This window comes from Saimiri boliviensis, chromosome 2 (genome assembly GCF_048565385.1).
Source record: "Saimiri boliviensis isolate mSaiBol1 chromosome 2, mSaiBol1.pri, whole genome shotgun sequence".
NCBI lineage: Eukaryota > Metazoa > Chordata > Mammalia > Primates > Cebidae > Saimiri > Saimiri boliviensis.
The window spans coordinates 39533333-39549911 of NC_133450.1; the positions used below are offsets into that span (position 1 = coordinate 39533333).

Sequence of the window (16579 nt, forward strand, 5' to 3'; positions counted from 1 at the left end):
GAAAGAAGGCAGGCACTCGGTAGGGTGCCAGGAGGCAGCAAAAAAAATGCCAACAGGAAGGTGGGGCTTCAGGATGCCAGGGTAATTTTACATATGAAGGCCACACGCATTCCTCAGCCAATCTGCTGGGCTTTGCGGCGGAGGGAAACAACCCACCAGGACAGGCAGGGGGTGGGTTCATGTTCTTTGAGACATGGCCAGAGCTAGGCACTGGTGCAGAGCTGACACCCGCTGTGCGATTACTCGTATGTCGGGCACTGAGCTAGGATTATACACACTGCCTCATTTTCTCCTAAAAAGAACCTTAAGAGTTAAGCACAGAATGATTCTCATTTTCAGATGAGAACACTGAGGTCTAGCAGACTCAATGACTTGCCCAAAGTCTGATAGCTATTAAGCGGTAACCGCTCCTCTGTTTCAAGGCCAGATCCCTTAATCACTCAGCAAAAGGACAAAAAGAGGAGTTGTGGGGGGCATCTCTAACCTACAGGTCGCCTGCGGGTACCCTTACTCCAGGAGTGGCTCTGGGCCTGGGCAACAGAGCAAGAGACCCGGGGCAGGCAGTGGGTCTTTGAAATGGCCAGAGGGCCTTTTTGGAAACAAATGGTAAGGCACATGTTTCCTGACACAAGCCCCATTTGGCTGCACCAAAGCAGCCTGACAATGATAAAAATATCTGCTGCTCCCACCACGTGGGCCTGGGCGCCGGCTCTAGGAGGCTGGGTGCTGAGTCAACATACCTGGCACTGCATGAGCGACTGTCTTAAGCCCCCTCTGCAGCTGTCCACCATGCCCTGTGTCGCTTCCCAGAGCAGGCTCAGCTGGCGGAGTCTACTTTGGAGCTCTGTGGATTCGGCGTTCTCGGTTTGCAGAAATTCCTTGCTGCTCACGTTGACAGAGATCACTGATGCCTTGTAGGTATCAAAGGCTTTCAATATCTCCTACCACAGAAGGAAACGATGTTAGCAGCTCTGAAACTGGGGAGGAGGGGCTCATTTTGAACTTCAGTAGGGAATGAATCTTCCACACACTTTTCCAAGTTGTGGCCACAGAAATCAGAGTGACCACGCCTGTGACTGGCTGGGAAGCATCAGGTGAGGGGGCTGCCTTACACAGTCAGTGAACTTGGCCAACAGGGCCCCAAAGCAGAGGCCTGCTAGAGAGAGGCAGGAAGAGATCCTGCTGACCTCTACAGCGCCTGCTCTGCAATTGGCTTAATAATGTTTCTGTACCAGATTAAAGGTCTTCCAGTAAAAGTGTATGTGGTTATCCTGCATTTGCTCCTAGATATCCCAGAAATGTTATTCCTTAGGTGGAATGGTAACCCCTAATATTCTGATGCAGAAAGTAAAAGTACAAATATGAAGGGGGGCTGGATACCTCCAAAACTCCTGCCCTAGGTCTCAGGAACTCAGGCTAATGCTCAGGACACCCCTAATGTGCAGGGCTCAAACTGTCCCTTTGCAGCTCCCTGGGCAAGTTTCAATGGGGCCAGGACTTATGTGGGTGACGCATCCTAACTACATAAAAGGGTGATGAGCTCCAGCCACGGGATTCATCAGCAGGTGAGCTGGTCCTTTCCCAAGGCCTTTCAAGGAAGGTTCCACCACCAGTCTTTCCTGAAATTGTGCATACAGTTTGGAAGGGTGATTTTACATTGCCTGACAGTGGCCACTAGTATCTCCAGAAAAGTCTAGAAGTGCCTGAGATGTCAGATCTTTCCACCTCTGGAGATCTGAGCCACATCTCCCCAGCATTCTGGGATCAGGATCATTTGTACATACTCTTCCATATGAAAACAAAAATCTGCCTCTACATCCTTGCCAGCTATGAAACTGATATGAAGAGTGACCTCTACCATATAACATCTGCAAACTGCAGCTACGCCATGAATACATGTGATATGTTCGTCCAGCATAGCAATGCATTCATCACATGCACATCCTGAATTCCTCTTCCCCTCCACACTTCTGACTCACCTTTAGTCTCTTCACTCTGAGTTCTATTTCCTGGATATTAGAGGGAGGCTTTGCCATCTTTAATGTTTCCAGCTCTGCTTTAGTTTTTTTCAGCCAAGCGGTGATGGTGCTGATATCAGAGTTCAGCTGTTGCAAGTTTTGTTTTATTTTCAGCTTCTTGTGAAGCTCTTGTGCTTGAATCAGTTCCCATCTGTCAAAGGCACCTGGAATTTAAAAACAGCCAATTAAAACAAGCGATAATGCAACAGATTTCTCTGCTCCAGCTAATTAGGGGTCAGGATGATAAACTGTAGGGGTCTGGTTTTAGGAGTTCTCTCTTCTCCAGGAATGTGGAATAGCACAGGATCTGAGGCCTACACTCCCACAAAGACTGGAATGAAGTGGGAGGTCAGAGGTAGAAGACCCAATGTTGCCAGTATGTGTTAACAGTTTCAAGCTCGGCAGTTCAGTTCATGATGAATTTTTTCAGTTTTTCTCCTTTGGCCCACAAACAATCAGGTCAATGCTGTCAACTTTAAATTTAGTTGAGCAGGCCGGGCGTGGTGGCTCACGCTTGTAATCCCAGCACTTTGGGAGGCCGAGGCAGGTGGATCACGAGGTCAAGAGATCGAGACCATCCTGGTCAATGTGGTGAAACCCCGTCTCTACTAAAAATACAAAAAAATTAGCTGGACATGGTGGCGCATGCCTGTAATCCCAGCTACTGAGGAGGCTGAGGCAGGGGAATTGCCTGAACCCAGGAGGCGCAGGTTGCGGTGAGCCGAGATCACGTCGTTGCACTCCAGCCTGGGTAACAAGAGCGAAACTCCGTCTCCAAAATAAATAAATAAATTAATTAATTAATTTAGTTGAGTAATTACTGGGTCGAATGAGGAGACACTAGAGACAACACTTTGATCATCATCCTCATGTATGAGCTTTACATACAAATGTAGACAGTGAAAGCATGTACTCATCGGGAGGCTTATTTTACCAATCTTTAAAGACTAGTTTTCAAATTACACTGAACTGCGTAGGAATTTGTTCATGAATACAAACTGCTGGTTTAAAAATAACAGTGGTTGTTGTAGGGTAAGTCCCCCAGTTTTGGTGAATCATACAGTTGGTTAATATCTAATTAATGTTCTGTTGAGCAAGGACAATACCATACTCTGCCTCTCTGGACAACTGCTAGTTACAGGCAGTACCTGACTGCTGTGCTGTGATACCGGCCAGTCTCCCGTCTCCTGGCTGAGGGCTGCCATTCAAGACTCCTGGGTCTTCTTTGCCACCATCTGTGCCTGGAGTTAATAGCAGCTTACCCTAGAATAAGCCAGTTTTAAAGTTACCATCTGTAAACATTAAGGATGTCTGAAGAACATCTGGATTCATATTAACAGTCAAGAACTGAGGAGATGGGGCCCTTTCCTTTGAAAGGTATCTTGCTAGGAATACAGTGGTGCTTTAGTGTCTAGGTAGCATTTATAAGCTGGCAAAGCTGATGGCAGAAATAAAGTGTGCTAAAGGCCCAGGGAGGGAGAAGCAGACTAGATGTCAATGACGGGAAGAAAATGGTCTGTTTTGGCCAGGCTTGGTGGCTCATGCCTGTAATCCCAGCACTTTGAGAGGCTGAGGCGGGTGGATCACGAGGTTAGGAGTTTGAGACCAGCCTGGCCAAGATGGTGAAACCCCGTTTCTATTAAAAAAAAAAAATACAAAATTAGCCAGGTGTGGTGGTGCACACCTGTAATGCCAGCTACTTGGGAGGCTGAGGCAGAAGAATCACTTGAACTGGGGAGGCGGAGGTTGCAGTGAACTGAGATCGTGCCATTGTACTCCAGCCTGGGTGACAGCGAGACTCTGTCTCCAAAAAAAAAAAAAGGGTCTGTTTTCATTTGCATGCTTCCAAACACCCCTCAAATGAACCATGTGAAACAAATGAGAACAATTTGTTGAGCTTACCAGACTGTTATTGTGTTAGTTAGCACTTTTACATTTTCACAGTGTTATACGGAATTTTAGTTATCTGCCCCCCCACTCCGTCACTCTGTGGAGGTGGTTGGCATCATTATCACTGAGAATCAGAAATGCACACAAGATGAATCTGCCTCCCAGGGACGTTCGTTACCAAGTGTTTATCTTTCACTGCACGTATTGACTCTTCTGTTATCATACAGCCGATTGGGGTATTATCTTGAGCCTTTCCAAAAATAAAAGTATCTCTTTCAGAAAAGCTCTGCTTTCTTTGGATTGTGTCTGTATGGCCTATTTGTGCAGAATGAAAAAAATTAAAAACCCTTCAGATTTGTGGTGAAATGTCTGGTTTCGGCCACAATCAAAGGGTTGAACTTTTGAAAGCGGCCAGGTGAGGAACAGAGGCGTCATCACAGAAAGGGATGGCCGAGCCACATGAGCCAAGGATGTCATGCAGAGGTTAGGGACTGCTGTCTTCCCCCCTCTTCTTATTCTGCAGATTAAAAATGACACCTGCTTGTTAAGCAAGAGGAAGAGTTTCTGAACTGGACACAGCTCATTATCAACTGGCTCGGATTTGACAATGCAAAGGCAGAATCTTCTCCAATAATGTAATGATATTCTCTCCTTAGTATCTCTTGCTGCTGCCCTAGGCTGCCCTCCCAGGAGCCGCCAGCTGAAGAAAATGTAACTAAGAAGAAACAGCCGCTGCTACAAACCATAAACCAATACAGGAGTAATAATTACCACCATTACTTCTAAGGACCTTCTTTTACCTTTATACACAATAATCTTTTTCTTTTTTGAGACAGAGTCTCACTCTGTTCCCCGGCTGGAGTGCAGTAGCGTGATCTCGGCTCACAGCAACCTCTGCCTCCTGGGTTCAAGAGATTCTCGTGTCTCAGCCTTCGGAGTAGCTGGGACTACAAGTGCAAGCCACTATACTCAGTTAAGTTTTATATTTTTAGTAGAGACTGGGTTTCACCATGTGAAACCAAGGCCAGGATGGTCTTGATCTCTTGACCTCGTGATCTGCCCACCTCTGTCTCCCAAAGTGCTGGGATTACAGGTGTGAGCCACCACACCCGGCCTATACACAATAATCTTAATAACAATTAGGTGAAATGGCTTTATCCTCAGGTAAGAAAGGCTTAAAGAGGCAAGTCGAAGTGCCTCAAATACGATGGCGATGGATTGGCAGGGCTAGGAATCAAATCCGTGTCCACTGCAGCACACCATCAAACCTGAATATGAAGTTATGGCTTTTGGAATAGGTAGGATGTGTGGTCAAAAGGTTAACATAAAAGCTTGAAGGCTGGATGCAGTAGCCCATGCCTGTAATCCCAGTGCTTTGGGAGGCTGGGGCAGATGGATTACTTGAGGTCAGGAGTTCAAGACCAGCCTGGCCAACATGGTAAAAGCCCATCTCCACTAAAAATACAAAAATTAGCCAGGCATGGTGGTGCACAACTGTAATCCCAGCTACTTGGGAGGCTGAGGCAGGAAAATCACTTGAACCCAGGAAGCGGAGGTTATAATGAGGCGAGATCGTGTCACTGCACTCCAGGCTGGGAAACAAAATGAGACCCCATCTCAAACAAAACATACACCACAAAAAGACAAAAGCTTGGGAGCTCAGAGAGCAGTTCAGGAAAGGCAGCACCTTGCTTGCTCACTATTTGCACAGACACCTGACTTGACAGTAATAATGACTGTTATACCACACCAACATACACTAAGATGGTTTTTGGCCAGAAACCTATCTCTAAATCGAATTGGTTTTGCCAGGGTTCTAATGAAGTATGGACAGCTCAGCAGAGATACTGTCACCATGAGAAAACCATCCCAAAATATGCCGGGGTTGGGGAGTGAACATACACAGTCCATACCAGATCTCTCTTGCAAATGTAACTATTACTCACACACACAGGCTATATTCCCAGTGGAGTCAAGACTTACATAGGGTGGGTTATAAGCAGTGCTGGACTCGGCAGGAACAGGTGGAACGTTCCCATCACCTTCCGTTTGCTTGTAGTGATGCTTGGGACAGGAAGGGCTGTCGGGAACATGCCACGAGTGGCCGTCCGAAATAGATTTACCTGAAATGAAAGGCAGCAAGCGCTAGTCCATTCTCTCCAAACGAACAGGTCATGGGTGACATGGCATCAGGTTATAGTATGAAAATGAGTTCTGCAGCTTTCCTTGCAAAGCATGCATGTTTGCAAAATGTCAGTATGTCCCAGAAGAGAATGAGATGAGAGTCATGCAACTCAGCAACATTGTGCCTTCACTAGATGGGTACACAGTGGAGCACGACCAACATGATTTGCTGTGGGATGAGTGGTGTTTTGGAGCCAGGGTCTCGAGTGGTAGGAACATTGAGCGGCAAGGCCGGGTCTGGGGACCAAGAGGGCAGAAGGCCTCTCAGGAATGAGGGGAACAGTCAACGTCAAGATGGTCTTGGGAACCCAAGGGCTCCTCGGGGCTCTCCCCAACCCACCATGGCAGATGGGGATGGGGCAAAGGATGAAGATTAAAGCTGCAAAATAAAGGAAAGGAAGGTTTTTTCCTCCTATGGCAAATCATCAGTACCTTTATCTGCTACCCACTCACCCATCCACCCCATTCCACCAGGAGATCCCAATAAAGCAAGGAAATAGTTCCAAACCAAGCCACCATGAAGAAAGCTTGGCCCATGCCAAAGGACTTCAGTTAAGATAAAGAAAAAAATCCAAAAAGGCACCATGAAAAATTCCCTCTGCACAGGCCTGAAGGGAGGAGAGGGGTGGTGTCGAGACAGCTATGGCTTGGACGGGGTTTTGTAAGGAGCACGCAGGTATGGGTGAGTATGGCAGTGTAAATACACCATGACACAAAGACCGAGGCACATGGTGTCCACAGAAGGCACAGGCAGACACGACAAGGGAGCGAGGCTGAGGATGCAGTGTGTGCCACAGGATGCTGCCATGTTGAGACATGCATGGGCGGGGGCCTACCAGAAGACGCTTTCAAAGTTTTTGTGGTCATTTTAAGATATGCCTCAGGATTTTCAGGGATTTCTACATCTGAAAAAGAACAATGTCATTTGCCTCACTGGCGGTGCCTGAAGATTAATGCCCAAATATTAACATACAGTAGTAACAACTGTCAGCTGGGAGGAGAAAACCTTTATTTTTTAAATTAAAAGGATTTTGAAATCCAGAAGGATTTTCCCCCCCAGCCAACTCGACTGTCCAAAGCAGGACAATGGGTATCAAAACAAGGAGAAGCTCAATCTACTGACACTCTATACTCAACTGAAAGGGAGGCTGGGCATGGTGGCTCACGCCTGCAATCTCAGCACTGTGGGAGGCTAAGGTGGGAGGACCTTCTTAAGGCCAGGGTGTTCAAGACCTGCTCTGGCAACATAGCAAGACCTTGTCTCTATAAAAAATGTAAAAATCTAGCTGAGTGTGGTGGCGTGTACCTGTAGACCCAGCTACTCGGGAGACTGAGGTGGGAGGATTGCTTGAGCACTGGTGGTTGAGGCTGCAATGAGCTGTGATCGCATCACTGCACCTCAGCCTGGGTGACAGTGTGAGACCCTGTCTTCAAAAAAAAAAAAAAAAAAAAAAAAAAAAAATCACTGATGAGTCTCCGAGACACAGCCAGAGCCATCACTGAAGAATAGCCTTAATGTCTGAATGCGATTTTTGTTCTTTTTGTTTGTTTGTTTTTTCCCTTTCATTCCACCTGTAATGAGAGTGAGCCAATTCTCAGGTAAGTTAAGAGATGGGCAGGATAGAACACAAGAAGCCACAGAAGTCAGGGTCGGCCACAAGCTGGACTCTTGGTCATCAAGAGCTGGCCGTGTTGCTAAGGGGCTAAAAACAAATAGGTCACTTTCCAGGGTGCTGGGAACCCAGCTGTTACCTGACAGTGCGCTGTAGTATGGACCCTCCTCGTCCTCTTCGTGAGAGGAGGAGCCCCCCACGTCGCCTGTGTGGTCCCACTCCAGGGGGATGGAGTCCACGCTGACAGGGGTTTCACAGCCTGACCGCTCGTGGCCCGGGGCCGGGGGCACTAGATGACACAGGGACTGAGGAGATGAGGGTTCCTCGCTCTCCCCCCTTTTACGCCAAGAATCAGTCTGGATCTCTCTGGGGTCTTCCATGTCTGTTTCATTCTCAGAGGCCTCCTTTTCATCTTCCAAGCCCTAAACCAGAGTATCCAGTTGTTAGAATTAATCAACTCACAGGCTACGCAATTAGAAGGGCATGAGAAGTCTGCTTGTCCAGCAGTTTCCAAAAATAACCGCCAATAGCATTTCTAAGGCAGCTTTAAAAAGATCAGGTTCCCAGGTCCTGTTTCTGGTTATTCCAGTTTAGACAGTCTGGAGTGGGGCCTAGAATCCATATTTTCCAAAACCTCCAGCTTTTTTCCTTAGAAAAAAAAGCTGAAGTTTGATAATGTAAGTTAAACAGCTTTATCTAAGAGATAAGGGCATGCCTGCCAAAGTGTCATTGATGGTTAATGTCAGGTTCCTCCAAGAATCAGAGTATTTCTGAAAAGGGCATTTGAATGTTCTGGATAAGACTCATGACTTCAAGAACTATATCCATCAGGTTCTTTCTTGTCCTCCAACTTAATTGTTCAGTGTCTGTATTCGGCTTGTGTCATGACGTCTCTTTCAGTCTAAGAAAAACGACTTTAAGTGGCTGTACTTAAAAATGAGAATTGTAGGGTAATTTTTGAGGCCATGTCTGATGAAATAACTGCATTTGAATGTGGCCAGTGGGAAAGACAAAAAAGAGAGAGAGCGGCCAGTTGTGTTGGTCAACGGTCATCATTCGAGCTTCGGGCACACAAAGGCCGTCAACTTTCAATGGTGGCCTTAACTCCACCTGAACTTGCCAAAGAAAGAGGCCTTTCATCCAGGGAAACATCAAAGTTGCTTTTGAAACTGTTGTGTTGACTCTTCCAAGGTGAGAACAAAGCATCAGAAAGGCACAAATACTAAAAGCTTCCAGCCTTTAAGAACAAGGGAAGGACAAATAAATTCCCAAGTTACTGGCATCCTAAAAGCCAGAAGAGTACTTCAGGAATTCTAGGGGAAGAGACACATGCCAGACAGGCCCGGTCTGGAGGAATACTTAAAACGGACTCGAGGAGCATGCACTTCAGAAGTGCCACGCTTTCCACTGGGAAATGGGAACCTGTAAGTTATAGTGGCGCTATAGTAATAAAAGTGGAAATTAAAATTTTTTGATATAGTCTTTTTTTTTTTTTTTTTTTTTAATTTTTTTTTTTTGAGACAGAGTTTCGCTCTTGTTGCCCAGGCTGGAGTGCAATGGCACGATCTCGGCTCACCACAACCTCCGCCTCCTGGGTTCAGGCAATTCTCCTGCCTCAGCCTCCTGAGTAGCTGGGATTACAGGCACGTGCCACCATGCCCAGCTAATTTTTTAGTATTTTTAGTAGAGACGGGGTTTCACCATGTTGACCAGGATGGTCTCGATCTCTTGACCTCGTGATCCACCCGCCTCGGCCTCCCAAAGTGCTGGGATTACAGGCTTGAGCCACCGCGCCCGGCCAGTCTTTTTTTTTTAAACCAAAATATAAACCATAGTTCACTGTAATAAGATAGTCTCCTAACTTTTTAAAAATTTTCTCTCACGTAAACTCTGAGCAGCCCAGGCGCCCTTTCGAGGTGGCAGTGCTCGTACCGGAGCGCGGGAGGTGAGCCGCCGGTGGAACCGGGAGACCCTTCCGAACACCTCCTGGCAGTAGCGGTGGAGCTCCTCCAGCTCATCCTCGATCAGCACGGCATCCAGGGGCTCGCTCTTCTGAATCAGCTGCTCCCCAAACACAATGAGCTGATCAATTTTGTTGGTATTTAATGTGATCTCCTGTTGGAAGCCCTGTTGAGAGAGGGGAAAGAAATGACTTCAAAAAGTTCCCCTGGGCATCCAGAGCCTGCGGCCACAGAAAAAAACATCCAAACGTCATTATTGTTTTGTTCCTTCATATACTACTCCAGCTTTAGTTTTTAATTAAGTGACAATGACACCTTAAGAATTTTAAATGATTGGCCAGGAGGGCGTGGTGGCTCACACCTGTAATCCCAGCACTTTGGTAGGCCAAGGTGGGTGGATCATGAGGTCAAGATATCAAGACCATCCTGGTTGACATGGTAAAGACCCGTCTCTACTAAAAATACAAAACTTAGCTGGGCGTGGTGGCACATGCCTGTAATCCTAGCTACTGGGGAGGCTGAGGCAGGGGAATCCCTTGAACCCGGGAGGAAGAGGTTGCAGTGAACCGAGATCGCACCATTGCACTCCAGCTTGGGCAACAAAAGCGAAATTCCGTCTCAAAAAAATAAAGAAAGAAAATTTAAAATGATTGTCTGTATTCCCCTCTTTTTTTTTTTTTTTTGAGACGGAGTTTCGCTCTTGTTACCCAGGCTGGAGTGCAATGGCGCGATCTCGGCTCACCGCAACCTCCGCCCCCTGGGTTCAGGCAATTCTCCTGCCTCAGCCTCCTGAGTAGCTGGGATTACAGGCACGCGCCACCATGCCCAGCTAATTTTTTTTTTGTATTTTTAGTAGAGACAGGGTTTCACCATGTTGACCAGGATGGTCTCAATCTCTCGACCTCGTGATCCACCCGCCTCGGCCTCCCAAAGTGCTGGGATTACAAGCTTGAGCTACTGCGCCCGGCCTGTATTTCCCTCTTTATGGGTACTAGCTTCCAATAATTCTGAAGGTTTGACACGGGTGGACATTTACTGTTATTGGGTGTGAGAGCAAGAACTTGCCACAACAAAACTTGGTGGAAACAGAACATTTCCCATAATAAGCCACAAATGGGCATTTGTTTTTGCTGACACTATAATAATTCATTGGTGCCATTATACTAGGCAAGGCAAATTTCCATTTCTCAACCTCTTCCAAAATCTAGCCAAGGAGAGAATTACAGTGAGATCAGCCTGTCATACAGACATCAGAAACAATGGGAGAGTGGATCTCTGTTCTTGGTCCCGCTGGTGACACAGATACTCCTGGGCCGTAGAGAACAGTGCCCTGGCACGGGATAATCGAGTAGTACACAGGTGGGAAGTAGCCTGGCTGCTTTAGGAATTCTGACATCTGCTCTCGGAGTATCGGGTGAAATTTGCACTTGGCCAGCTCTCCCCCGCCAGCATGAGTTCTTTTCAGAAGAGCTAAGGAAGTGGCCCTCACATTCAGCTGGCGCATCTTGTCATCAGCATCGCTCTCTGAGAAGTGCTCCACGTTGGTCAGCTGCAGGTCCATCTCTGTGAGCCAAACCAGAATGCTCTCCCTGGTACCCTCGAATTCTTCCCTCTGGTTGGTGAAATGCTGCAGAAGGGGGGAGGAAATCACATTTGTACTGACCACTGAACAGGAGTGCAGACAGATGACAAGGTCACCTTTAGCCACAAGAGAAGGGTGCCCAGAATACTCAGGGAGCAGTCGCCCACTGGGGTACCCAGTAAGCCCCAGAAGCACTGTGTTCAGAAGCCTGGGGTCTGGTCCTGGCTCTGTGATACCAAATGACCCCCCAACCCCACTTCTCTGAGCCTCAGCTTCTACACTGGCAAGTCGGGGAGAGAGTAGTTCATTATGGCCTCTGAGGTCCTTGAGCATTTGAAATTCTGTAATTCTCTAGTCCAAATCAGTGATTTTCCTCTGTCCTTTGAAGTCCCCTGATGGGCCAGGCCAGGCCTTCTGCCTGTTTTTATGCATCAGCCTTTTGCAGCTTTTGCAGCTTTTGCTTGACAGAAAGATTTAGTAGCTTCAAGATGGAAAAGCCCTGATCTCAAGATTGAGGTCAGCCTGGTGCCCCCTTCTGCCTTCACTGAATTCTGAATGTGTCTCCCCAGAGAAAGAAGACCCAGAGCAGATTTATCACCTCCATTTGAGGATGCCTCTCAGGTTACCACTTCACAGATAGGCAGCTGAGACTCACATCAGTGTAGCATTTAGTGCCAAATGAAGGCAGATTAGCCATAGGCAGATCAGCAGGAGATAATTAATGCAAAAGGCCAGGCCCGGTGGCTCACATCTGTAATCCCAGCACTTTGGGGGGGCCAAGGTGGAGGATCACGTGAGGCCAGGAGTTTGAGACTAGCCTGGGCAATATAGTGAGACCCCATGTCCACAAAAAAATAAAATCAGCTAGGCACGGTGATGCACACTTGTAATCCTAGTTACTCAGGAGGCTGAGGCAGGAGGATCCATTAAGCCTAGGAGTTTGTGGATACAGTGAGCTATGATGTCACCACTGCACTCCAGCCTGGGCAGCAGAGTAAGATCCTGTCAAGAAAGGACAGAGAGAGGAACGAGAAAGAGTGACAGGAAGGGAGAAAGAAAGAAATGCAAGAGTTGTCTGGATGACTAGAAAAGCCAGTGTGTTCCTGAGATGGAGAAAAGAGAAAGGAAAGACAGGAAGGAAGGAGGGAGGGAGGGAAGGAGGGACGAAAACGAGGGAAGGAGGAAGGAAGGAGGGAAGGAAGGAGGAAGGAGGGAGGAAGGAAGGAAGGCCTTTCGTATCTTTCTAGAATGTGTTCAACAGTGCCCTGCTCTGAACAGACCCAGAAATTAAAACTGTGTCCTGCAGTCCCTGCCTGTGACAGTCCTTTCAGTTTATACCTGAACTCACATAGCTTTACACAGCACATCTTCTGAATGACAGAAATCTAGGGTGAATATTTACCTTCAAAAACCAAACCTCTGGGATTAGCCAGTGTGCTCTGAAATGCAGAGAATAATCACAGCCCCAACCCCCCAGTGCAGACAGGGGCTCATGCATGAATGCGCCTTGTTCATCCTCCTCAGCTCGAGAACTGGCGGGGTCCATAAAAACAGACAGATGAGCAGAGCGGGGCTCCTTCTGGAGGCCCATGTGTTGCCTGTTCCAGACCCAGTGAGGCGGCACCCTGGACTCTGCGCTAACAGGTACACAACACCACGGGCTATGGAAGTTGTAAAAAGAGATGTGTGTTGGTGACACAAGTCCCATAAACAGGTCCTGCCTAAGAAGCCCCACACGCAAATCCCTCTTTTAACCAATGAACGTTGGCAGCTTTGGGCTTCTTTGTGTTGGAGGAACGCTAAGACAGCTCAGGCCTGAAGCGAAACCTTCTACCCACTGCCTTGGGTGGCAAGCCTGCCATTGCGTATGGCATGTCACATCTCCCTGAAAACCTACAGCCGAGCCAGGTGCAGAGGAACTTACCCTGAGTCTCCGCAGGACGGCCGTGACCCGCCTCTGGAGGTTGTCCCAGCGCTGGTTGCCCTCGTGGACCATCTGCTTCAGCCTGCTGGCCGTGTCCGTGCGGTTCTCCCGGGCCAGCCGCCGGTACTGCTTGTTGATGAGCTCCAGCTGAGTGAGCCGCTCGTGGATCTGCCGCTGGAAGGCCTGCGCCGCACAGGAGGGGTCAGAGCCAAAGCGTGCAGAATGCCAGGACGCCCTCCTTCCCTTCTACACCCCAAGCGACCTGCTGCCAGGGGTTCACCCCCCAAACTGCAATGGCAGCAGAGGGCCCAATTCACCAGTCCTGATGTCAGCTACAGAACAGGCTTTCAAGTTCACCGCATAGCCGCTGGCACACATCAGCCATGTCTTGCAAAGCCGTCTCAGCAGCTGGGAAAAGGCTGCGGATTGGGCAGCCTTCCCCAGAGGTGAAGGGAAGCTGGCTACTTAGGGAGGTCATTTCAGCAGCTGCCCCGCTCGCTGCAGGCTGAGTTATGATCGGGAGGCTGGGAAGGAGAAGGCACTTACCTCGAACCTCTTCAGTTCCTCCTTGGCACTCGTGTACAACACCTCTGAGGAATTTGGGCAGGCTGCTGTCCTCTCGGCAGACTTGAGCCAGTCCTCAAAGCGGGAGTAGTCGTCTAAAAACTTCTGCCACAGACGCCACGTCTCCTCGATTCTGATGGGAGGGGAGTGACTTGACACAAGCCATCCCCTCCAAGCCTGGGTTTTCCTGCTTCTTTAACCCCCTGACACTCGCACTGTTTAGTGGGGGAGACCCTGTTACCCCTTCTGAGGAATCACAGGGACGCCACTTCTTGTCTGTGCTCCTCCCACCTGGGAGTGCCAAGCACACCAGAGCTCCTGCTTCACAGAGGCTAAAAAAAACTAGGAGACAGGGCTGCCTCCACCATGGCCGGGCTAGGTCAACAGAAGCACAGCGGCCAGCCCACAGCCACACCCTGCACAGGAGAGCTGGGGAGACACATGACTCCCGTTATGTTTCTCTTGAATAAATCCTTTGATAAGCATTGGGCTTTCTCTGCCAATACCTGGTCTATTTCTATTTTTTTTTTTTTTTTGAGATGGAGTTTCACTCTTGTCGCCCAGCCTGGAGTGCAATGGCACAATCTTGGCTCACTGCAACATCTACCCTCTGGGTTCAAGTAATTCTCCTGCCTCAGCCTCCTGAGTAGCTGGGACTACAGGCATGTGCCATCATACCCGGCTAATTTTGTATTTTTAGTAGAGATGGGGTTTCTCCATGTTGGTCAGGCTGGTCTTGAACTCCCGACCTCAGGTGATCTGCCCACTTCGGCCTCCCAAAGTGCCGGGATTACAGGTGTGAGCCACTGCGCTGGCCTACCTGGTGCATTTCTAAGTGAAATAGTTACGGTGTGTGTGGTCAGAAGGGTATACTGCGTTCGGCTGACCACACGGAAGATATCTGGGGGAGCTGAGCTCTTACTTCATGCGCCGCTCCATGGACATGGCACAGATGTTCCTCCAGCGTCTGTCCAGGCTCCTGGTGGTCTGCTGGATCGAGTCGCACTCAGTCTCATTTGCACAGGCATCGGAGTCATGCAGGAGGACGTCACAGATGTTAAACACGGACTCCACCCCAGCACTGTGTTGTTCAATATCTCGCTGCAGATCCTGTGATTACAACAGAGTAAGAAACATCTTGAGATGCTGGTAGCGGCAGGAGGGTCAGCATCAAAGGACCTCTGTTCCTCCCTCCCTTCTCCCAGCCCAGAGGATACTTCTCTGGGTGCATTTCCACCGTGGGATTGGCAGTACACATTGAATCCCTCTGACCTTTGTGCTATCAGCACCTGATACAAAGTTTAAACACTGGAACATCTAGGATTTATGTGCTGAACCATATGAGGGTTGGCACAGTGGTGGGTGTCCTCTGTACCCTGACAGGTGGTGCCATTACCGTTGACAGCCCATCACCCCAGAGACTCCCATGGTGACATGGAATCCACTCCATACCACCCAACCCCAAAGGCCTCCAGTTTAGACATGGTTTCAGGGAGGTCTTCTTTAGGATCCCTATGATGGATCTGCTGCTTAAAAGAAAGAAAAAAGAAAGAAAGAAAGAAAGAAAGAAACTGAGTCTCTTCAGCAGGAACTCTCAACCTTTTATGGGCTACCAAACTCTTCAATCTACTAAGACCTTGTTGTCTTTACACACACACCAAATGGTGCATGCAGCAGTACGGGCACCCACAGCCTCCCTGTGAGCACATTCAAGGGCTTCATCAGCCCAAGGGAGGAATTTGGGGTACAGAGCTCGCCTCCCCAGCTGATAAAGTCCAGCCATGGCTATGGTGGCTTGGGGAGACATGGGATCTCTGGAGTCTTGTCCTTTGATGGTAATAGTGATACAATCCCCAATTTGGGAAAAATAACATTTATGAAGGGAAAATACATGATCACAGGAAAAAACTGAAAAACCGCTTTAGGGATAAACACGGCCTTTTTAGTCACCATGAGATAATATTTCTTCTGTGCCCCATGGGTGGGCTGCAGGGAGGGAGAGAGGTGATGAACCTGTTTTGCCATCCTGGATGAGTTAGACATCCTGATGTCCAAATGCTGTGATAAGTGTCATAAGACTACACCATTAATTTTAATATCCAAATTACATTGTGAGAAAGCAAAGACTAAGTTCAATTCTATTCTAATTGTTTGATAATATACCAACATCTGAAACCGACACTATTTTAAATAAGCCACTATTAACTAGACTAAATCCAATTCCCAGAACTCAACAAAGTTCAGTTAATAAGAGGATTATATTATAAATGGTAGCTGCCACCATCTACAGAAGGCAAGACAAAGTTCATTCCCCAGGGTTGGCTCAGAGCACACATACCTGATAACAAAAATGCACAGAGCACTGCAGCTCTTAAGAGGCTTCCTAAACTACTGGTCTAAGCATGTTTCTTATCACACTTTTTCTTTTTTTTTCCTCTTTTGAAAATTTTTTTTTTTTTTTTTTTTTTTTTTTTTTTAAGAGATGAGGTTTCACCATGTTGCCCAGGCTGGTCTTGAACTCCTGAGCTCAGGCAATCCATCACCTCAGCCTCCCAAAGTGCTAGGATTACAAGTGTGAGCCACTGCGCCCGGCCTATCACACCTTTTCTTGTTGTAATTTTTAAAAAAGCTCTACCAGTCACACACACTATGATCCCATGCAAACCTTCCTTGGTTAGAAAAGTTGCTTTTCTTTCAATTCATTGCCTTCCAAAACTATATTAACAGAACACAACAATGATCAGAGTTTAAAAAAAAGACGTAATTTAAGAAACCTTATTTACTTCAGTGTAAACTTCCCAGAAAAAAAAAAAAAAAATTATTTACCACCAAGGTTAAGGTTT

At 47.8% G+C, this 16579-nt stretch overlaps 1 protein-coding gene across 8 annotated transcripts in view; it reads right to left on the minus strand.

Moving 5' to 3' along the window:
* The window catches only part of SYNE2 (spectrin repeat containing nuclear envelope protein 2), a 390475-nt gene that overhangs the window by 5327 nt on the left and 368569 nt on the right, over positions 1 to 16579 (minus strand). For 6 of the 8 annotated variants that reach the window (XM_074393135.1, XM_074393133.1, XM_074393134.1 and 3 more), the window contains 11 exons: positions 14659 to 14846; positions 13719 to 13869; positions 13173 to 13355; positions 11156 to 11293; positions 9638 to 9832; positions 7845 to 8127; positions 6929 to 6997; positions 5892 to 6031; positions 3167 to 3281; positions 1980 to 2182; positions 741 to 941 (listed from right to left, as the gene is read on the minus strand). In XM_074393135.1, the coding sequence (XP_074249236.1) occupies positions 741 to 941; positions 1980 to 2182; positions 3167 to 3281; positions 5892 to 6031; positions 6929 to 6997; positions 7845 to 8127; positions 9638 to 9832; positions 11156 to 11293; positions 13173 to 13355; positions 13719 to 13869; positions 14659 to 14846 (1866 nt within the window). The remainder of the gene's footprint in view (positions 1 to 740; positions 942 to 1979; positions 2183 to 3166; positions 3282 to 5891; positions 6032 to 6928; positions 6998 to 7844; positions 8128 to 9637; positions 9833 to 11155; positions 11294 to 13172; positions 13356 to 13718; positions 13870 to 14658; positions 14847 to 16579) is intronic. The other 2 variants (XM_074393137.1, XM_074393136.1) reach the window with 1 other exon arrangement.